The 23621-nt window shown below is 38.3% G+C and overlaps 1 protein-coding gene across 1 annotated transcript in view; it reads right to left on the reverse strand.

Moving 5' to 3' along the window:
• Positions 1–23621, reverse strand: part of bcas3 (BCAS3 microtubule associated cell migration factor) — a 238299-nt gene that overhangs the window by 192546 nt on the left and 22132 nt on the right. Inside the window, exons 8-13 of the mRNA XM_016455623.1 lie at positions 18691–18798; positions 18500–18576; positions 15166–15242; positions 14369–14452; positions 11253–11423; positions 8556–8649 (exon numbers count right to left, since the gene is read on the reverse strand). Of these exons, the coding sequence (XP_016311109.1) occupies positions 8556–8649; positions 11253–11423; positions 14369–14452; positions 15166–15242; positions 18500–18576; positions 18691–18798 (611 nt within the window). The remainder of the gene's footprint in view (positions 1–8555; positions 8650–11252; positions 11424–14368; positions 14453–15165; positions 15243–18499; positions 18577–18690; positions 18799–23621) is intronic.

The raw sequence follows: 23621 nt of genomic DNA on the forward strand, positions 1-23621 counted from the left end.
TTGATTACAATTGATTACATCTGATTACTTTTCTAAATTTCTAATGAATGTTTTTAACTGTTAATCATTTTCAAACATTTTATGCAGGCAGGGTTAACCTACAGTCGTACTCAAAACTGATTACTGTCAGACTTTGAAAATCCTTCATCACTTGATTTAAGATTATAATAATTAAATTTTAAAGCACAGCACTGGAACGCACTTTTAAAAAACTGGAATACAAATTGGCAGATGTGGTGTGCTGAAAATTCAAATGAGAACAAATCAAAAGCATCAGAATAGCATCACTTTACTAAATGCCCTTTAGATGGCAGGAGGCATCGTGCACATCGAAAACAGGCAAAGCAACAAATTAATTTTATACAAAATATTCAAATGTAATCATTAACCATTGTAATCATTAACATTTTCATAAGTAACTGTAATTTAATGACAAACTTTTTTTCTAAGTAACTAATAGATTAGTTACATTTACTTTGAAATTAAAGGTGGTGTTTTATTGTTTAATTAAGAGATGAAGATGATTTCCATATATGTACGGCCACTGAGTTCTGGAGAGAAAACCAAAGTTTACTTTGAGACTGAGTTAATAAAATTCGCCCAAGACAAAATTATTTTCTTTAGTAAATAATTTTGTATGATTAGATTTACTCAATATTATTTACACCAGTCAGATTACCATTCTCACAATACGCCGTAGTCCAAATGACAACATTATATAGGATGCAAAAAAAAAATTGCATGTGGCATTTGCCAAGTGTTAATTGTGAACACTGCCTTGTTATCCTCAGCTAACAATTTATGCAGCCATGAAATCGCTCTTGTAGGTTCTTGCTGTGGATCTGTCTACGGCCACAAAATGCAGTTGATGCTTGACAGCAGTACAAATCTATTTTACACTCAGCGGTGGAAAAGCACAGTCTCCTTGAAAAGCTTAGTCAGCCTAAAACAGGCCTTTGTGTGATTTTTGAAAGCCCCAAATAAATTGGCTAAACCGCAATCTCTAGATAAGAGTCTGACTGCAGAAAGGAGGAGTATGGAAAGAGAGTAATCCTTTCTCAGGAAACAGACAGTCACTATAATCTCTTTCCATTTCAGCGCTATCCCTTATTTTAAAGGGTTCTGTTAGCTAATTAATCCTCTGAAACATTTACCACAGCAAATACGATTCCACAATTCTTTATACTGCACTTCAATGTTAATGCCCTTAATTTGGGGGATGACCTTAGGATTTTCTCAGGACAATGGATCATTCATTGCAGCTGAGGTGTTTGGAAAACTAACGTCGGATGTTCCTTGGGAATCTGGTGGAACTTTTGGAGACTAAAGCCAATCGGCCAACCAAACTAATTCAACTGCTAAAAAGCCTCTAAGAGTAAAAGCATAAAGCTGTCAGCAAAAACGTGGTCCACACAGGCAATCCTTCCTACAAAAACAAGCTAGAAACTAGAGGTGAAGAAGAGAAGTAACTCTTCTCAGGTCAAGAGGAATAGAAGGGGGTATCAGGGAGGATGTTTCCACTGAAGCCTTGAAACCAAAGCGTCTGACTAAGGTTTTACAACTACAAACTGAGGTACAGACTTCACAAGACACTGCTTTTACCACCTTTTCGAAACACCATTAAAAAACAGCTAAGAGACGATTTCTAGTTTGTTTGTTGGACAGTTAATATGTCTGGAATTGGAATTTTCATCACTGTAGCTTAACTGACTTTTTTAAATTAAATTAAAAAATAATAATAATTTTACACAGACATTTGTAGTAATTTAAGGACAAATCTGTTGGTTAAAGGGATAGTTCACCCAAAAATGAAAATTTGATGTTTATCTGCTTACCCCCAGGGCATCCAAGATGTAGGTGACTTTGTTTCTTCAGTAGAACACAAACGAAGATTTTTAACTCAAACCGTTGCAGACTGTCAGTCATATAATGGAAGTGAATGGGAATCACGGCTTTGAGAGTCAAAAAAACATACACAAACAAAACCAAATTAAACCCTGCGGCTCGTGACGATACACTGATGTGTAAAGACACGAAACGAACAGCAAGGAACTGAACAGTATTTATATTGTTTTTTACCTCTGATTCACCGCAATGTCCGAACTGTCCTGAGCGCGTTCTCAACAGCCGGCGCGTGACGCGTCTTCTTCTTCTTCTTGCTTTACGGGGGATCGCAGACCTATAAGTGCATTACCGCCACCTATCTCTCAAATGGACCATTGACACTCCTATAGGTGGCGGTAATGCACTTATAATGCACCGATCGTTCCGTGAATTTACACATCAATGTATCGTCACAAGCCGCAGGGTTTAATTTGGTTTTGTTTGTGTATGTTTTTTGACTCTCAAAGCCGTGTTTCCCATCCACTTGCATTATAAGACTGGCAGACTGCAACGGTTTGACTTAAAAATCTTCGTTTGTGTTCTACTGAAGAAACAAAGTCACCTACATCTTGGATGCCCTGGGGGTAAGCAGATAAACATCACATTTTCATTTTTGGGTGAACTATCCCTTTAACATGTTTGTTCTACAAGGTCATCCTTGTTTAAAGTCTCTATTAAAAATGTCAACTCTTCATTTTAGTTAAATAAAATAAAATAAAATTAAATTAAATAAAAGAATTAGAATAAGAATTAGAACAAAAAGAGGAGTGGCCAGTGAACATTTTAACAGCTATTGCGCAGAATTTCTATATATGGGGGGAAAATATTTGAAAGATTATCAAAAATAAAAAAACATTGAAAAAATCTATATGCACATCATCAGATTTCATAATGCCATTATAAAATAGAGCTCATGCTCCAGGCAAATTCCACTAATGTCCCGCTCTTCACTTGCAATGTGCATTAAAAGGCGACATCTCAGCCTGGGCCTTTAATCCCTGCTGACTGTCCCACTGTGCTCAGGCACGGCACAAAATGGAATGTGATACACGGTCACAGCCCCATTAAAACACACACACACACACAGACAAATTTGTGTGTGAATCTTGCCAAATGATAGTTTGTAAACTCCACAAACAAGCTTTTTCAATGGAGCAGATGAGTTCAGATCCATCCTTAATTGCTACCTCTGCATGAAGACATGGCTTATTACAAACTCAAGGAAAAACAGAGAACTGCATATTATGTCGTTATGTCGCTGTCACCATAAAAAATAAGTAAATAAATGTATTTCTTAAATATGTATTTTTTGTTACATCATAACCTTTTTTTCAGCTTTTCTATATATTTTGTTTTCTAGACAACATGAATCTAAAATCTAAAACACTCCAGCTGGGTGTTTGCAAGTGACTCATGGGAGTGGGTGCTAGAAAGGCCACATCCGCAACAGACAAACAGGCACTTCAGATCACCCTTCCCCTTTAAGAACCCGCAAGCAAACACTTGCCAGAATGAACTGAGCTAAACTAAGCTGCCTCGCAAGAGCAGATTCCTTGATGCTTATCAGTTCCGTGATTGAGCAGAATTACAGTGAGTCTCATGGGCCGTGAGACCTGTCCACCCTCGTACTGCATGCGACCGTACCCTCACACCAATCGCTCACTCTGTTATCGATTAAGACCAGTTTAGCGCCATTTAAACTTTGTAGAAGCATCCTCAAATGGAAGAAGAGAGAGCAGAAGAGGACAAGGAGTGAAAAACAGATACTCTGGCTAAAGTGAGTCCTGCACGCCGCTGTTCGGAGCAGCATCCTTTAATTATGCGCCTATGAATAGAAGCTCCAACACCACAGCACAAGCGCCAGCTACCCGACTGGCCGCCATTTTCTACCCTCGCCCTTCTGTTTTTCATCCAACACACACTGTTGAGTTGGATTTCTTACATAAGTGCTTTTTATTTTATTTTTTTCTGTGGAGGTTTGCATGTTCCAGTCAATGTCAAGTCGCCACATTGTTTCTTTTCAAGTCGGCCTTTTCCCTTTCTGAAATCAAAACCGTCCAGATGGAGCTGCGGTCATCCCTGTGGCCAGAGTGACACTTTCAACTGCGGCTTCAACATTTTGGACAAGTCAGGCTAGGCGGACGAGGCTAAACTTCTCACTTAAAAATCAAGCTGCCGTTCACTTTCCTTCACAGTGCTGAGGAGGCATTTCTTGCAAATCTCAAAGAGCTGGTTTTGATCATGTGTTAATGATGTAAGGAACGTAAATTAAAGCATGAATGTGAACACCAGTCTCGGGGAACGTTCAGCCTGACCTTGTTAGTCAGCATATCTAGAGGCTTTTTTCTGTATCGAAGACTACGGGGATTTCTTCCAGCCTTCCTGGTGCCAAACAATTTCATAACTCAAAACAATTATTATAGCCCTTTCGTTTTATGCCCAAGCAAATGAGGTGATAACAGACACATCCCATTATTTCTGAATAAAGTTGACAGGTGAAGGTTAAACTGTTTGAAGTTTACAGCACCTCGCTGTTATATAAAACAAGCCGCCCCAAAGCACTTTCCACATGAGGGTAGAGGGTGCCTGACAAAGGGCCACACTGGGGGCTCAGCACTCGGGGGACCAGGACTGGGGCCTCCCTAGGCTGGGACAAAATTCTTCAGTGAAAGAGTAACCAAAATATTACAGAATGAAAAACCAAAAAGCTGTGATTCTCAAACACAGGTCAGTATTTAACAATATTTTTCAGTTAGCCTGGAAGGATTTGTATTTAACACTCCTATTTAGGAATTCAATTGATTAAAAGTGATTGTAAAAAGATTTCAAATAAATTCATCAAAGAGTTGTAGACAAAAGGGTCATAACAGTTTACAAAAAAAAAGTAACAACTGTTTTCAACATTGACAAGAAATGTTTCTTGAGCAACAAATCAGCATATTATAAATGATTTCTGAATGATCATGTGACACTAGGCGCGTTTCCATTACCCTTCAAATTGTGCAAATTGAAATTGCGAATTGAAAATACGCCTAATGGAAACGAGTCAATTTTGCAAAAACGCCCATATATCGCGAAAAAGTTTTTACGCTCGCATGAGGTGTTTTTTCAGGCAATGCGAAAAAGGAATAATTTGCAAAACTGCAATGGAAACGTTTTTTTTTTCGCATTTACAGGTCACATGGTGTATGTAAAAAGTCATATGATCATTCTTCAATGTACTATAACCTCCAAGAAACACTTCATAAGTGACCGCGCTCCAGTATAAAGGGGCTTTCCCTATCATTAATGCTTAGACAATTTACACTGCACACGTCTGTGGTGCAGTGTGGCACTGATACGGTCACTGAAACTGATTGTGGCCACTCAATGCTTGTGTTTATGTTTTTATACAGTCTATGGTTTATTCCAGCCGCGCCACGCACGTTTCTGAAGCGGCTCTCTTTGCTGCTTCTGTAAAGATACACGCATAAGCCTCCTTTTAATAAATATAGCCAAAATCCGTCAAAATCCCACCAAAATCCGTTGCCATGACTTATCGCGAGAGGCCAAAGTTTACGTTTTAGTCGCATAACATTGGTTAATAGAAACGCCGTCATTTCGCAATACTTTTTTATCGACATTTAGAAAATATCACCAAAGTTCTGCGCAAATCTGTAATGGAAATGCACCTAACAAAACTCGAGTAATGGCTGCTGAAAAACATCACAGGAATAAATTATATTTTAAAATATATTAAAATAGAAGTCATATTTCATAGTATTTTTACTGTATTTTGATCAAATAAATGCAGCCTTGATGAGCATAAGAGTCTTCTTTCAAAAAAATCTTACAGACTGCAAACATTTGAGTGGTAGTGTACATATAAAAAAGTAAATTAAATAAATAATCATGAATATATGTTTACCAACATTTTTTTGTGTCAAAAAAATGTTTTGTTCACCAAAATATATAAAAATTATGGTCACACTTTTTTCAGATTGATAGGACGGTTATGTAGTCACACTTGTTTTTATTGTGACCTTCAATTCTTTGTTGATCTAAGAAAAACACACATTTGCACTAATATTTGTACAAGTAATGTCCCTGAGCAGGCCTTGATTGTTGACTGTATGTTTGCTTTGCCCCGTGATCCATAGCACTTTTCACTGACTCACGAAGATAAAAGGACTACTGGGCTGAAAGTTCCAGTGCAGTTGACCATAGTGATGGGACACTAACTTCACCTCCACCTCCACCTCCTGCTGCACACATGCTAATGGGGAAAAGGTGGCTTGCTACTCTGAGGTCTAAAGGTTAACCAATAGCGCCACCTAGAGACAAACATGCTCTGTCCAAAGTGAGTTCAGGACAATCTAATTAGAAGGGTGTAATTCACTGCATTTTATTCCCTCATCTTATACGCGAATCAAAAGAATGTAATGGTTCGATAATGCTGAAATATTCGAAGGTAAGAATATGGGGCTTCCAAACTGAGAAGAAAGAATGAATAGGATTTAATAAATGAACAGAAAAAAAATACAATTACTAAAAACAAACAAGGCGGTTAGTCTTAATAGATAATAACTTGAGAAATTACTCATAATGAATAATAATTTTATATATATATATATATAGACAATTTTCTGACTAATATTTCATTTAAATACTGAACAAACAAAAAAATCGAAAGTTTCTCTTAAAATAGAAACAGAAATAATTTGAAACAAATGAGACAATGACAATCACAGTATAGAGCTGTGATTAGAATAAATCTATTTTAAATAAAAATAAATTTAATAAAAAAATAAGTAGATCAATGTCAAAGTCCACAAAGTGTTATTTTATAATAACAAATAAAATATTTTAATTAATCAATCAATCATAAATTAATAAGTTATATGTACTTGTTCTAAACTGCTCTTTGCATAAATCCTTTTATATTATTACTGTATATATTATATTATTATAATATTACTGTACCCAAGCAGCTCACAGGCACAAGTTTTGAGGCTTGGCATCAATTCAATATTGTGCGGTTGATACAGAACATCCATCAGGATTGTTTTGATGTACTAATATATGCACCATTTCCTTACAATCTTTTAGTAACCCAATGCAAAAATCATCTGCACCTGGAGCTGTATACTAATGTACACAATGACTCATCCTCAATGGACTCTCCCATAGTATTTCTTAGTAAGGACAGATATGTGAAAGATTTCACTTAGGGCAATGGCTATCATTAGCTTTCAGCACCTTCTTATTAGAAGGACTCTCAATCTGCGACACACACCTTACACTGAGCCATTGTGACTGGACTGGATATCCGGAGAAACAAACATGACTATATGTAAAATTGAAACGTGATCAGATAACTGCCTATCAAAATGAGCCAAGACGCTAGTTCAAGGGCAGGTTGAGGACAATGCTACCATGGTTTTACTGTATTTTTCCATAAAATCCAAGAAACAGTTGGAGCCATGGCCTAGTGACATAATGTCATGGTGCTCAAGCAGGAAAGAATCATAAAATGAAATGAAATAAATCTTGAATATAAATAAAAGTCAAGGTGCAAAATCCAACAGGTAATGAATAACGGCCCTTATAATGACTAAAGCATGTTGTGACGAGGCTGTCTAAATGCACTATTATTATGAGCCCGTCCTGCGCCTTCTGAATAGCACGGCTCTTCTCATCTTTAAGGTATGAAACTGTGCCTGTTCAGCGCTTAGGGTATTTCATCTGAAAGAGACCGAGGGCTTTGTTGACTTCAATACACTTCAAGAGAGACAGACATGAACAAGATCAATGATCACTAAATATTCCACTACGTGTTAAGGAGAGACAAGAGGGAAGAAAGAGAAGGATGGATAGAGGAAAAAGAGGGAGAAATGACAGTGACCTATGTGCCTGGGGTATATTCATCAGAAGACACACAATGGCTGCTTTTCAGAACAACAGATCTTAAGGGCCAAGCAGACAGTAACGCTTACAGAACAAGATGAGGTTACATGTAAAAAGGTGACATGACTGACACCGCCATCTCCTTCTCAAATGGGCCTTATTTTACACTTTTGTATCATTATTTTTTTCCCCTTTTAATATTAGACAACCTTTCCTGCAGTAAAAAGAGTCAAACTTTAGTTTTAAGTGACCATTTTCACCCTTAGAATTAAAGGAATGGCTCAAACAAAAATAAATATTCTGTTAAATTTAAAATCTAACTTTGAAAGACCATATGGAAAATAAGTCAACATCTCCATTTAATACTTTCAGTTGTGTTCCACAAAAGCAAGAAATATACAGGTTTGCAAAGACATAAAGATAAGTAGATGATGACAGAATCTTAACTATCCCCTTAAATAGGTTGCTACTGTACCTTTAAGACTTCTATATGAAAATGCACTCTTTTATGATTGGCTAACCTCCACATACCAGTGCAGTACAGTGTTGGTTATCAGAGCAGGTCAATACAGTTTATATTAATGATCTGGGTGGACTAGGAAGAGAACTTTGCATTGTGAACAGAATAAATCTGCATTGTATATCAAACTGTTTTAATTTAAAAAAATCAAGGGATAGCCACAACGCGTCCCCTTTAAGACCATGTAAACGTCTGCCAACCAAGTGCCTAGAGTTTTGTGCTTTGGTAGGACTCAGTGAGGCATCAAAATGAGGTGTTCACTTACCACTCGGATTAAACGCCATGCAGGATATAGGCTTATCGTGTGCTGGAAAATGTGCAATCACTCCTTCTCCATCAGAATCCTCACTAACAAGAACCTGAAACATATACACCCAAAAAACACACAATAAAGCTACAGTAAGTTGACGGCGCTACATAAATAAAAGCTGACTTCTTGTTTACCTCACGTCTCAGTGTTTTAGACACATAGCTGGTCATTAGCTCTACAGTGGCCTGTGCAATCTGATCTTCAGTTACATAAGATTGAATCAGTATTACAAAGATGTGTTTTGGCATTTTGTTTAAAACAAAGTTTGTTCCAAGTTGTGTTCCATTGTATGGAGCTGAAAAGGTTTCCATGTGTGTTTTTTTTTTTTTATGATCATCATCCATTCCCCATCATGTCATTCAGCCTTAAACATGCTGTCCTCTTGCGGGTGCTTAACAATTATCCTTGTGTCTACTTTAATCCACACTGGAAGATTTTAGCTTTAAATGACGCATGTTCGGCAAAATAGTTTCATTATGGAATTCAAATAGACATTTTTTTAAAAGATGCCCGCAAATATGTTGGTGTGTCTTATGAACATGGCTTCAAAGAAATAAAGACTAACCCACATGACCACTGTGATCAATGTGCATATTCTGCCAAAGCCCACAGTGCAACAGTTCTGTATCAGACAGGAAGGAAAAAGTGCCATGTTGAAGGAGTTAAAACAAACAGAGCAGGAAGAAACTCTATAGTATCTCTTCACGTTTTGATACCCAAAAGAGATTAATAGCTCCCAGTTAAAAGAACTGTAATGTGAATCCGTAATTCATCCACTCATGTACATTACTACAGGAAAAAAAGAAAAGAAAAGGGATTAAGAAAGAAAGAAAGAAAGAAAGAAAGAAAGAAAGAAAGAAAGAAAGAAAGAGAATGAAGGAATAAACAATGTTCATTTTTTTCTTTATTTATTCAATAAACCAAATATAAAATATATGAAAAACAAAACAAAAAATAAATAAATAAATAAAAATAACAACAAAAAGTACAAAAGTAAAAATAAAACAAAAAAAATAACGAGAATGTTCATTTTTATTTATTTATATAATAAATCAAATATGAAATAAACAAATTAAAACTGAACAAAAAGTAGTAAAACGTTTTTGGCATTTTAAATATCAAACATTTCTCCAAAATGGGTGTAAATATTAAAATTCAATATAAATTCTGATATCTTTCAAATAGTCCATCAAACTCGAAAGCAAAATAGAAAGAAAGAAAAAGGAGAATGTGTTGCTCATAAGGGGCTATTCTCTGGTCAGTGGCCCTCTGTTAAGTTTGCTCATGAAAGAGATTATAACTAAGCCCAGACATGAGACAGCCGGAGAGAAGAGTGATAAATGTAGCGGAGTGTTGCATTAAGGAGCAAGGCAGCTTTTAATAGGATCCAGTCCAAACAGAAAACAGCCTTGCTCTAAAACCCAGACATTTATTTCAGACTGCAAAAAAATGCTCCTGTGACACAAACCAGATCACTTTTATTAGGGGCAAAAACAGACAATGTTGTTCTGTACAGGACTATACTATTGCTTTGGAAAAGTATTAGTGTGCGGATAGCTCCAAAGAGCAAATAAACTTCTTGCAGGAAATACAGAGCTGCAAGAGGTGGATGATGATTATGATGATGATGATGATGATGAGGGGGGTGGGGCGTGTCCCCTGAGACTGGGAGTGGGGGAGATGGGAAAAAAATGCCCAGACCACTGCTGGAGTCACGGGAGAATGGCACTGACAGTAAATTCCATAAAGATGCTTTGTGTGAACATTGAAAACATGACTAGTCCGCTTTGGGAGGAGCGCAGCTTCTTGTGAGGTTGGCTCTGGAGCAGATGGTGATATAAACACAGGAAACCTCTCTTAGAAAGTGTTGACTCTGGCAAATCAGAGTGGTATAGGTTTATAAAAAAGCACAATAAATCATACCTCTAAATAACAGTAACGTCAATCGGGTCGCGGTAGACTCTCTGGGGAATCGAGGGTTTAACTATCACATTTTTAACAGCCCACTAAATGGGAGGATCTATTTACATGGGTCAGAATCAACAGGATAGCGAAACCTGTTCCAACTTAACCTTTCTCCAAGTAAAAATCCTTGAACAGAGGAACTGCAAATATTAAAGTTAGCCTTTAAACTTAGTGCTCTATTAAAATGTTCATGTGTCACACACCTACATGTCCTCTTTTAACACATTCAGGCCTTGGTGGAAAAAAAAAAAAAGAGAGACCTTTTCCGTAATGCTTCTGCTATGACCTGCCTGTGATCTCATGCTAAAAGGCTATGGTTTTATGCCAGCCAAGGGGGAAACAGCCACAGGAAGTGGCTAAATCATGAGATCAGGAGACTGCGGCCTGGCACGGAGTCTGTGAACGAACGGTCAAGCATGTGCTCTTATGACAAGGTGATGACAAACCCCTTGGGCCACAAGAAGCACTAATACTGAATGAGATATGAATGGGATTAATGGATTATTTATCTCGGAGAAAAGGGGAATGAATCCGGGTTCTTTCGAATCAAGGTCAGATGGATGAAGAAAGTACCATAAACAGACACACTATTGTGATACTGTTGCGTGCTAGAAATCCCATCATTCACAAGCCTCCATCCCTGGAAAAAAACATATAGATTATTATGTATGAGAGAGCATTTCGTACCTGTCCTTCTCCCACAGTGTGTGTGTCTATGATGGTGACCACACCAGGCTGGTGAGGGCTGCGGCGGGTGCCACTATGGGCAATGCCCTCCTCGTCAGGTGCCCCTGATGGCAGTGTACCGGCAAGCTGGGTCACGACCTTCCCCACCATTGTCAGGCCCGTCTTCAACGTCTGACAGGAAGACAAAGACACAACTTTAAAAATATTTAAAAATCAAAAAGCTGTAGTGGTTTATGATAGTGATGCACAGAATTTTTTTAATACCTTAACACAGAAATGAAAATTTCAATTTTTACAAAAACTAAAGCCGGAAAAAAAAAAAAAAAGTTTGGGCAATTAAATTCATCTTTGGAACACAAATTAAGATATTTCTTGTTGAAATCTGAGAGCTTTCAGACCCTGCATATAGACAGCAACGCAACTGACACATTCAAGGCCCAGTCAGCAGCACATGCATGTGTTGTGTTACTCTCGTGAACACGCGTCGAAGACTGATATGAAAGAGAAGAAATTGTTGAATAAAGTCGTTATTTTTGTTTTCTTTGCACACAAAAAGTATTCTTGTAGCTTCGTAAAAGTACGGTTGAACCACTGATGTCACAGAGTATTTTAATGATGTCCTTATACCTTTCTGGGCCTTGAACATTTCAGTTGCGTTGCCGTCTATGCAGGGTCAGAAAGCTCTTCAGCAAAAATCTTAATTTGTATTCCAAAGATGAACGGAGGTCATACGGGTTTGGAACGCCATGAGGGTGTAATCAATGGCAGAATTTTCATTTTTGGGTGAACTATCCCTTTAAAGATCCATCCATGCGATACATGTTAGTACAAGACATTCCAAAGGTACTGAGAACACGACACCTTGAACAGCATAATAAGTTTAATTACCCAATTTAGTTTTTAGTTTTTGTAAAAATTAAGTTGGAAAAAAGTGGAATAATTAGATGTTTTAAAGTAAAATGAAACCTATTTTTTTAATATTCAGTAATTCATGCAAAGGGTTGAGAAAAACATGTAATTCAGCAACATTTGCGCCAGCTAAACATAAGTACTATTGCAACACTCAAATCAATACTGCGAACAATGTTCACACATCCAGACATTTTGTTGAGCAATGACCTAAAAAACATGTTTGCATCCAGTGTTGTTTGAGGCAATGTCAACAGACAGGTGTGTGAGTTAGCCGTGCAGGCTAACAGTTAGTGTTTGTGCGAGTCAGTGTCGATGTTTACTCTGAGAAGAGAGCTGAGAAGAGATGTCCGATTTCTGGCACGGCAGTCAGTGCAGTGTCTGCCACCAGCCGGCGGCCCCCTCCCCTCGCCAACCCTGATCAATGGGGACTGTTTGGATTAGCACTAAAAACTCTAACTGCAGTGATTAGAAAACACATTAGTGTTGGTCAATTAGAAGGCAAACGCTTCTCTTAATAATTGATGGGGCAAAGCAATTTACACACAGTCAGTTAGTGGGCTTGTCAGAGCATTCTCCAAAGGGCCCAACAAACACAGGCGCCACGAGGTATTGACGCTGCCGCTTGGCCTGAATGCCTGATTAAGCTCTCCGGGGCCTTGGCAGACAGACACACACATAGAGCAATGCTCACTCCATTAAGTGAGAACTAGAGGAGACCCTACTTAAGCTGTGCTATCCACTTACCCCAAACACAGTTCACAACGGCAGAGGTCTGAAAACAGAGCCCTGGGGCACCCCGCTCATGCAGACTTGCGGCTGGCACAATGACATCTCTCTTTTGGTCACATCGCACTCATTTACACAATCTGTGCCTTGCAAGAATTAAATTTTGCAAAAGGCTCCCTCCCCCTCCTTTTTTGTGATTGTGTTACAGGATTGATGGGAGATGGCCCCCTGGCCCCCAGACGGCCGCACTCAGAGCCACTCAGCACAGGGACCGTGTGTCAGAGCGGAGGATATGGTTATAAATCACAGCCCCGTCTGCAGACGGCCTGTCTGCGTATCAAGGCTTTTTTTAACCTTGTTTTCCTCTCTGCTAACCTTTGCTGTGCTCCTTTTGATGTATACCGCCATTAAGACTAATGGTACTTCTCTCACGTAAGCTGTTAGCGCTCGTTAGGCGGTGATCAGGCCGGCGGCCGGGGAATACAGATGTGGGCTTAATAAATCAATTAAGCAACAAGGAGAGGAGACTGGAACCATATGAAAGGTTAAGCACCACTAAATGAACTCTAGTGGGTCTCTGAATCACTGAGGACTACGCCAAGACCGCTCTGGGATGCACACATTATGAGCTTCATTTAGAGCAGTGCAAACAGGAAAGAAAGCATGACTGAAAATACACAAGTAAGTGCAAAGAAAAAACACAATTGCAAGAGCCAGATAAAACTTATAAGGTTTAAGCTGATTCCTTGCCTTGGAAACAGGTTTATCATGAATTAATGTGACACAGCTAAGGGTTACTGGGCCAATTGTGTCTTAGAAATAAAAGTGTGATCATACTGAATGTCCTTAAAGCGCAACAGTTTTAAATAATAAAAAAAAAACATTAAAAAGTTTGGCCAGTGTAATGAACAGTAATGATTTCACCACCATATTGAATGATTTTTAAACGAAGTGCACCAACAGTTATAAATGTACGATTTTACAAAAGAATGGCTGGTTTTAATCATATGAAACAAAATTAATAATGCTCATAAACGAAAAGTCAGCAAGACGCAATTGAAATAATCTGTACATAAATCATTCCACAAGTGTTGGTCAAACGTGTGGACTAATGTGTTAATGTGGCCTCAAATCGTATTTGGACACTAAAGCCACTCAAAATATATGGATTTAGAATGGATGGAGAAGACAAATAAATAATGCTTTTCTCTAAACTAGACAGGTTTTACGTTTTACCCTAAATAACCCATTAATGTTAGATGACCAGAAAGTACTTTTAGTGTCTAAGTATCTACATATTTTTTTATAATTAATACCTACCAAACTTTTTTTTTTTGGGGTGAAATGCATTACTATAAAAGTTTGCTTATTCTATCTATCTGACATTTATTTATGGCTTAGGTGGGCAAATACTTCTTCACGCAACAACCACATGTTACTGTGACTTGTCACAGCAGCGGTAAGAAGCGCATACTCACTTTAGCAGCACTGATGACAGTGGCAGTGTAGGACTGGGCATTATCTCCACAGGCCCCACCACGGGACTGATGACACCGGATCAGCTACACACACACACAAACAGAGACAGAACAGAGTCACATTATCATCCAGAACCTTTCAGCTCCCCAGCACTCATTAACCCACAGAGGCCTGTCACAGCCCGCGCCAGGACGTCTGCAGACGGGCACGGTGAGTAAGAGGAGGAGGAGGATGCCATTAGGACAACAAACAGTTCTTCAGCCCCATTCCACGATGCACTCCCTCTAGGGTCCATGTCCCAGACCTATACAACACTTCAGCTGCCATTGGCCAGAAACTCATTACCTTTGCCCAGACACACTGTCCCATCTGTCCATTATTAAGCAGCAAGTGGCCTCTCCAAGGCAAACAAACCGCACCCATTATATAAATGATGGTGAATCAAGGGTCTACTTAATAATAATATGTCATATTATATTGTTAGCTCATATTGATATGACACACATTGTCTTTATAATGATATGTGCAATTCGTAAGAAATAAAAACATTCATAAGACGGCTGCAGTTTGATTTAAGGTTAAGCAAAGCAACGAACTATCAGCAACAAATCCATCTTAAGGAAGGCCTGAACTATCAGGCGGACTATTAGGTGTTGCTGAGCGTTTACAAAGGGCATGTTCTTGTGTTTAAAAACATCTGGCTAGGGCACAACAAAATGTGTTACTAAACAAAATTTTAAAAAAAGGTATTTTGGGTGCATCTAGATTTGTTTAAAATACTGGGTGTTTGTACTACCTTGTTCTCAGCATAGGCCAACCACCGGCTTCCCAGAGCTATAGGGTTGAGGTTGGGCCCAGGACAGGGGTAGCAGCCTGCAACACAAAGGAAAACACAAATATAACAAGAGATGAACTAAATAACAGCACAAAGAACACATAAATTATCCAGCATAGCAGCATCTCACCCAAGACTGTGTTTTACTAGAGCTTAGGGTTAGAATAATACCAGAGGTTAAATAAGGGTTATGGCATTTTGTGACAGTAGGATGGCTCCTCAGCTTATTAACTGCCAGACAGATTGACCCATGAGAGCAATACAGCCATAGAATCTGTACTGATCCCACATGCCATGATAATGTAGCTGTACATCACATGTGGAACACATACAAACAGGGCAAACATGCAAGCAAATGCAAATCAGATACGGTCTTAAACCTAATAAATAAGCACAGAAACACCAAACATCTTTCGCTGCCTTTGCACACGGAAAGGTTATGCAAGTGCATATCACAGTGTGAAGTGCGCTGACAGTAATTTATAGCATGGAGTGAATATAAAATATACGCAGACAGTAATTTAGGGTGTAGAGACTGGATCTGAAACTCGGGTGAATGGGACTTGAGGTAAGCCACAAGCGCAGTAATGCAAAAGCCTTTTGTGCCTTTCCAAAGTGGAGGGAGCCAATGCAGTGAGATAACGTATGTTTAACACATCCTGTGAGCCGGGCTTGGGGGATTTTCACCATTGTTTTGTGATCTCACAGCCAGAAAGAGAAGACCTTATTCAACGCTTCCACCCAAAAAAAACATAAAAGTAATGAGAAACAACATGCAGGCCAGTGGGGCACATAGCCTATAAAAGAACTCCATATTTTGTATTGTTCATATATCTTTGGCAGTGTTATTTTGGCAGATATACTATTATAGATTTTCTAATTATTTCTAATTAGTTTATTTTTCTGTTTTCATTTTAATTTCAGTTAATTTGAATAATTTTGTGTTTTCTTGCCATTTTTATACTTTTTATGTTTATATCGTTTTTATTCATTTCTTTCATTAATTTCTTTCAGCTTTAATTTTGTTTGTTTTAGTACACCAAGTTAAACTTATTGAAAATGAGAAATATTTCCTTGGCAACTAGCTGATTTTTTTTTTCTTCTTTTTTTCCCTCCTGTTTTTATTTCAGTTAACATTTATATTATTTCACATACTGTATTTTCCGGAAAAAAAAAAAGTGTTGTTGATAGAAAAAACACATCTATCTTTACATTTTATCATTATATTATTTATGTATTCGCTTCTTAACGCTGTGCCAGCATCAAGGCTATTTTCATGGCGATCTCTGATTACACAAAGTATTCAATTAACAAAAAGTTATAAATGACATTTCAGATCTACACTAAACAAAAATTCTAAAATACATTCAGGTTATCATTATATTAAGAAATAAATGTAAAAATACTGAAATGTAATGTAATCCAATGAAATGCAAAATAAAATGAAATGTTTACAAACATTATAAACACTATGGACATGTATTTCAGTTCTCCTCACTCCATAACAAATCTTTATAACATAACAGTATTCAGAAAAGAGTAGGAATTAAAAATTTAAGTATAAAACAAACATAAGTCATAGTGGCATTCATTATAAACAAAATTTGTTAAAATAGCCAAGTCTAAACAATTTTATTTAAAGCGAAACTACCAGTGTGAGAAATGTGCTATATACAAATAAACTTAGGCTCACGTACCTTTCTCATTCGGCACAAATCCAAATGTATGCTCTTTGCTTTGAAATATAGGTCGCAGCATGTTAAAATGTGACTTATATTCCGGAAATTACACCTAAGGAACTTTTTTTTATGATTTCAGGTTTTTTTAATAGTTTAGTTAACTATAATAACTATGGACTTCAGTCTGTCACTTTAAAAAAATACATCTAGTCTTGTTCTTTGTATGTTAAGGAAGCTTTAGAGAAGCGATTAATGATGTAAAGGGTTATTGACCATGCCCGTTTCCTGTGGCGCAGACATTGACGGGGAAGTTGGATAGACAATGAGAGCCATTAAAACAACACTAATGGCAATTTACAACAGACGATTGCTTAAGTGGGCAGCAGAGGCCTGGTTTCACATTGTGACATGGACAGTTTATTCTTCTGAAACTATATACGAAGACCAGTCGCGCACATGAGAGTTGGGACCTTAGGAGCAGCATCTCCTTCAAGGGTGCAAAAAAGCCATTCGGATTCCGCCCATGGTCTAGACTGGAGGAGATGAAATTGCTCTTTATGTGCTAGAGCTGGGCTGAGTGACAATATGCATTTGTTTGTTGTTGTTTACGCTGCACGATGGCAGCTTGACACAGACGTGTCCAGTTCTGACACATTATAAAACAAAAGCCATTTGTGTAAACAAGCAGGCCTGTGGAGTTGTGGATGAGCTTTGATATCGTATAGCCGTGAGGAGTGACACAAAATGTGACTTATATTCCGGAAATTACACCTAAGGAACTTTTTTTTATGATTTCAGGTTTTTTTAATAGTTTAGTTAACTATAATAACTATGGACTTCAGTCTGTCACTTTAAAAAAATACATCTAGTCTTGTTCTTTGTATGTTAAGGAAGCTTTAGAGAAGCGATTAATGATGTAAAGGGTTATTGACCATGCCCGTTTCCTGTGGCGCAGACATTGACGGGGAAGTTGGATAGACAATGAGAGCCATTAAAACAACACTAATGGCAATTTACAACAGACGATTGCTTAAGTGGGCAGCAGAGGCCTGGTTTCACATGGTGACATGGACAGTTTATTCTTCTGAAACTATATACGAAGACCAGTCGCGCACATGAGAGTTGGGACCTTAGGAGCAGCATCTCCTTCAAGGGTGCAAAAAAGCCATTCGGATTCCGCCCATGGTCTAGACTGGAGGAGATGAAATTGCTCTTTATGTGCTAGAGCTGGGCTGAGTGACAATATGCATTTGTTTGTTGTTGTTTACGCTGCACGATGGCAGCTTGACACAGACGTGTCCAGTTCTGACACATTATAAAACAAAAGCCATTTGTGTAAACAAGCAGGCCTGTGGAGTTGTGGATGAGCTTTGATATCGTATAGCCGTGAGGAGTGACACAAGGAAAAACGGCTCCATTGGTGTGACAGCACGTATGAGGGTTATGTGGGGTTTTGTGGGTTTAATGAAGTCAGTGTGCAAAGAGGATTAATCAAGACTAGGTTTCCTGTTTTGCGAAGCTGCAGATCAAAGACGCAAAGAAAAGTTGCGTCGGAGACTAGAGAAGGTCAAGAAGGGTCAAGTTCAGCAGACACATCTATAACGTGAAGCACTTACTTGTGACAAAGAACTTTTTCATAAAGGTGCAGCTGTCAAAGGCAGCAATCTTTTCTTGAAGACTAACTACGAGGATCCTATGGTCATCAAGGGATAGAGATCGAGTCAGAAAAAAAAATTGTACATAAACTTAATGCTGCATTTAAAATGATTACAAGGTAAAATTAAGAACAAAATGTGTGCAAATGCACCTTTTGTTGCAGTGCAGATCATAGATGGGCGTTTTAAACTGTATGGACTTGACCATCTCTCCTGTCCTCAAGGAATAAAGATCCACACAACAATAAGGGGGACTTGTCCTGCAAAACACAGAGAGAGCAGTGATTAGATAGTCGAAATAGCCTTACTACTTAACCATATTATTTATAGATTTTTACATATTTATTTTATTTTTACATATTATTCATAAATGAAAGGGGTCATATGATGTTGCTAAAAAGAACATTATTTTGTGTATTTGGTGTAATGAAATGTGTTTATGCGGTGTCAGGTTCAAAAAACACATTATTTTCCACATACTGTACATTATTGTTTCTCCTCTATGCCCCGCCTTTCTGAAACGCGTCGATTTTTACAAAGCTCATCGTTCTGAAAAGCGAGGTGAGCTCTGATTGGCCAGCTATCCAGTGCATTGTGATTGGCCGAATACCTCAAGCGTGTGACGGAAATGTTACGTCCCTTACCATACTGTGAAGCCGTGTCCCGGAGCGACGAGACAAAACATTAAAACCCATTATAAATGAGGCATTTGTTGCATCCAGTGGGGACATAATTACGGATTATAATGACTTAGACTGTCTTTTTACGCGTTGCGTTGCATCGCGCCGTGTAAACATAAAACCATGTCTGCATTTGTGATCGGAGAAATGACAAACAACAAGCGCTACTCTACACTGCTCAAAACTCGCGTTTGAATCATCAGTGGCAAATTCTTTAAATATGAAAACTTACTTACAGTCTGTGAGTCAGAACAGCCGGCATTGTAGTCTACTCTGCCAGGAAAAAGTCCTCCATAAAATGCGCTGCACATCTGAATATTTGGGTTGAACTGTTCTGGAACAGTGTTGTAAATACAACTTAACCACTGATTTCTAGTCGTGTCCTCTTTTGGAAGGCCAAACAAAGTAGTTTCGCTTTCACAACGAAACACACAGCGGGCTAGAGTGAGTGGAGGCCGGCGGGCTAGAGTGAGGAACATGGATTTGAGACTTTAGTCTTTGCAACTTTACAGATCTTCTTTATGCACCAAGAGCTTGTAACACAGAGAAAGGAAACATTTAAATCGCATCATATGACCCCTTTAATGACAAATAATCAAGGAAATGAGTTTGAATGAATACTTTTATTCAGCAAGGATGCATCAAATTGATTAAAAGTGATAGTAGAATCATTTCTAAAGGGGTAAAGTGACACTGAGGACTGGATTACTGCTAAATTTCAGCTTTGGAATAAATTACAATTAAAATATATTAAAACAGAAAACAGTTATTTTGAATCAATAATATTTCACATTAATGTGTTTTTTTTTACTGTAAATTTTAAGTAAATACAGCCTTAGTGAGCATCATGTAAATACAGCCTTGGTGAGCTAGAGAGACTTCTTTCAAAACATTTAAAAAAAAAAATTTGTTGTTGAAAAACAAAACAAAAAAACACATAACAAAAAGCATAGAAAAGAAAAACAAAACAAAGCACTGCAAAGCAAAGAAAAACAAAGCAAAAACAAATAAAAAAGCAAAATAAAATGAGACAAAAAACTAAAACAAAACAAAAAGCAAAGCAAAGTAAAACAAAATAAAACTAAAAACTAAAACTAAAACAAAAAAGGCTAGTACATTCTTATTGTAATTTGCAATAACACAAAACTTAATGTTTAAGTTCCCAAAACACATTACAAGATCAAGACCCACCAGAAAACTTTCTCACACTGGCCATTCTGTAGTTATTTCCTCTCTACCTTCATCAAGGAGATGGGAGTTAAGTGAAAGCAGTGGCTGCTGCTCGTGATAAAGGCAGATATTAATCCTCATTAGGTGTTCCGCACTCAGCTGGCACAGCCTGGCCTGCCATATTAACCATCTTAACAGAATGTTTCTGGTAAGACGCTGTGCTGGGCACTTTGCTTTCCGCAGGATATTAGTCTTGTGGTAATAAGCATGGCATCAGCACTGCTCAACCCAGTGGGTCTGGAGCAGAATACCAATCTAACAAGTCAGGTATTCTGTTGGAGCCGTGGCTAAGTGTACATAAGTTGCTCAAACGTCAGTAATAAACTTAAGGATGTCAAGAGTCTAACTATAGACGAAATTGGAACCAAAGAGGCCAGATTATTGACACTGACGCGGAGCTGATCGAGCACTCCATGTAAATGAAGATGATCAATAGCTTGTGCTTCACTGACAAAACAATTGGCTTTGGAAGCAACCACTAATGATTTGCTGCGTCTGACTCTTAATTCGACCGACTGTCTGCCGCTTCACAAGAAGTGATTATATCATGCATCATAGATTAGCATTAACATACAGTTTGTCAATAAAACGTATACTGCATAGTGCTATTGGCTGTGCTACTAATTTAACAAAGCTCCTGTGAAAACAAGGGTTTGACTCGGGTCTATTGACTGATGTTCTGATGTTAAAAAGGCTAGACAGTTCCAATTCTGGATTATGATTGGACAATACAATGCGCCGGCTATAATACACAATGCAATCATACATATGATGGAAAAACAACTGTTTATCTAGCTTTTTCTTTTTTTTTTTGACTAATTTAACTTGACACAGCACCTTAAAACCACAATGTTCATTGCAGGATGCTCAAACAACTGAGACGCGACACAAAAACATCTGTCTGCATATGTATGGATATAGTAACGGTGCTGTAGAGGAGATTAATATATAGACACAACTTTTCCAAAAGGGTTTTTACTATGCAAAACAAAACTAAATAAGAAAAAAAATAACGTCCAAGGATCAAGGATTTCATTAGCACTAAGAACACATCAAAACTGGAAACAAACAAACAAATACTTATAATTATTATTATTATGGAGGGAGAGAGAGAGAGAGAGAAATAAAACAACTAGCCTATCATTAAGAGCCATCAATAATAATAAATATTCAAGCAGAAAAATGGCACTGAATTGAATACAAAAAAAAAAAATGACCAAAAGAAAAAAAAAAGATGTTCATGTTCACAAGATAGCACAGCGTTTTATACCTACTTGTTTAAACATCTCATTTTAAAAGCTCTCAAATTCACCCTTTTCATTGTTTCCCCTTTTTTAATGTTGGAAAATGTCATTTTACTCCTCATTCATAATTTACAAGCATGCAAACAGTGGATAAAACAGCGTGGACAGCATGTCGAGGAAACGACTCTTTTTCCAAACATGTACATATCAGTTTTTACAAAGCAGCCAAGACATCAAACCACAAATTGTGGAACATGGAAGTACTTAAACCATAAATGAAAAAAGCTGTGGTGTCTCTCAACATCCTATACTTTTGAGTTCTGATTCTGAGTGATGAAGAGCCAGGGAGGTTTTTAATTTGTCATTACTTTCACAGACAGTGAGTGATCTCTGAGTGAAGCCGTGACGATTGCGAATCCAGCCTGTACTTTGAGCGTGTTCCCAAACAGCTGCCATTTGAGCCACTTCTCCTCAGCGCTGTGGCTTGAGGTCAGGGTGGACATATTGCACATAATGTTTTAAAGATAGCATGATAATGTCTTGGAGCAGGAGGCTCACTGTGTGTGTAATACATATTCCATTCTCAATGTCTGGAAGGTCAAGCCTGCAGCTGAGGCTCAGTGTTTCAGATCCATCAGTGATTGATGGAATCGTCCCACAAGTCTTAAATCATGCTATGGCCAATTTGGAGGTCCGGATTGGCCAACAGGTAGAGTTGTGTGGCAAAACTGACCCGTGGTCTGTCTCAGCCCATTGTTGGAGTTTGAGTTTGCTGGCTTACCCAGGGCTGGATTACAGTATGCGTGTCAACGACACAATCCAGTAAGCAGTAGAACCCACCGCAGACATGAACGTGTGCCCAGAGCTGCATCTCTACATCTGCCAGTCGCCAGTAACAACCCTGTCTCAGAGCCACATCACAAATACAAACACACAATCACAGGGCAGCGACTGGACAGTCTAGCGAAAATAAAACCAAGACAGACAGACATGAATTCTTTCCAAGCAGTGTTTGAAATCGGTCGTATTTGTGTCAATAACAAATAAGAGTGTCCTCGATGAATAGGGCTGGGTATCGAGTTCGATACTTTTTAGGCACCGACCGAATTGCCTCAATACCATAGAGTATCAAAAAACATCTCGTCGTTCAGTATCAAATTTCGATACCTAAGGGGTTAATCTCATCAACGTCCGTGGGCCAATAAGCCTGCAGGTGTGCTCGACTAGAAGCGGCGCGGCGCAGATCGATATGTGTTTGACATCCGCGAGAGCGATTCGAAAGCGTACGGAGCAGTCTGCTCTCTATAGCTCGTGGTACTGTAATACACTGATCGGTCTGCACAGTCAGTCCGCGTATACATTCAGTCGAACACACCTACTAGTTTCAAAAGGGTCTGGCTGCAGCTAGCGCTTGCACTCTCAGACGTGCATTCTCAGGCTTGCACTCTCAGACACTTGCACTTCCGCTAGCGACGTCACTTGCAGTCTTTATTATTTTTTATTTTGTTCTATTTATTGATTACTTTTTGTTTGAATCTCTCAACATTTTACAACAGTAGCCAGGTGGTGAAGACAAGAAAAAAGAAACTAAATTACGAAGTCACTTGCAATCGCCACTTGCACTCTCTGACACCTGCGACGTCACTTGCAATTAGACTTGTGCCGGTATTCGGTGATGCGATATATCGCGGTAATGAATATGCACGATATTGTTATCGTGGGCTCTTCTAAATACCGTGAATAATTATATATTACAAGTTATTCAGAATTTTGAATGCATTTCAGAATACTTTTCCCATCAACTGGTCAAAATGCACAACACCGCTGTATGCTGCGTGAAAGACGCATGCGCACTGATGTAAATAAGCACGGACGAGAAGCACATGGCGGAACATGTGAGAGACGCTCTGGATGAAAGCGCACTTTCAC

Source organism: Sinocyclocheilus anshuiensis, unplaced genomic scaffold (genome assembly GCF_001515605.1).
Source record: "Sinocyclocheilus anshuiensis isolate Anshui unplaced genomic scaffold, SAMN03320099.WGS_v1.1 scaffold319, whole genome shotgun sequence".
In the NCBI taxonomy this organism is placed as follows: Eukaryota; Metazoa; Chordata; class Actinopteri; order Cypriniformes; family Cyprinidae; genus Sinocyclocheilus; species Sinocyclocheilus anshuiensis.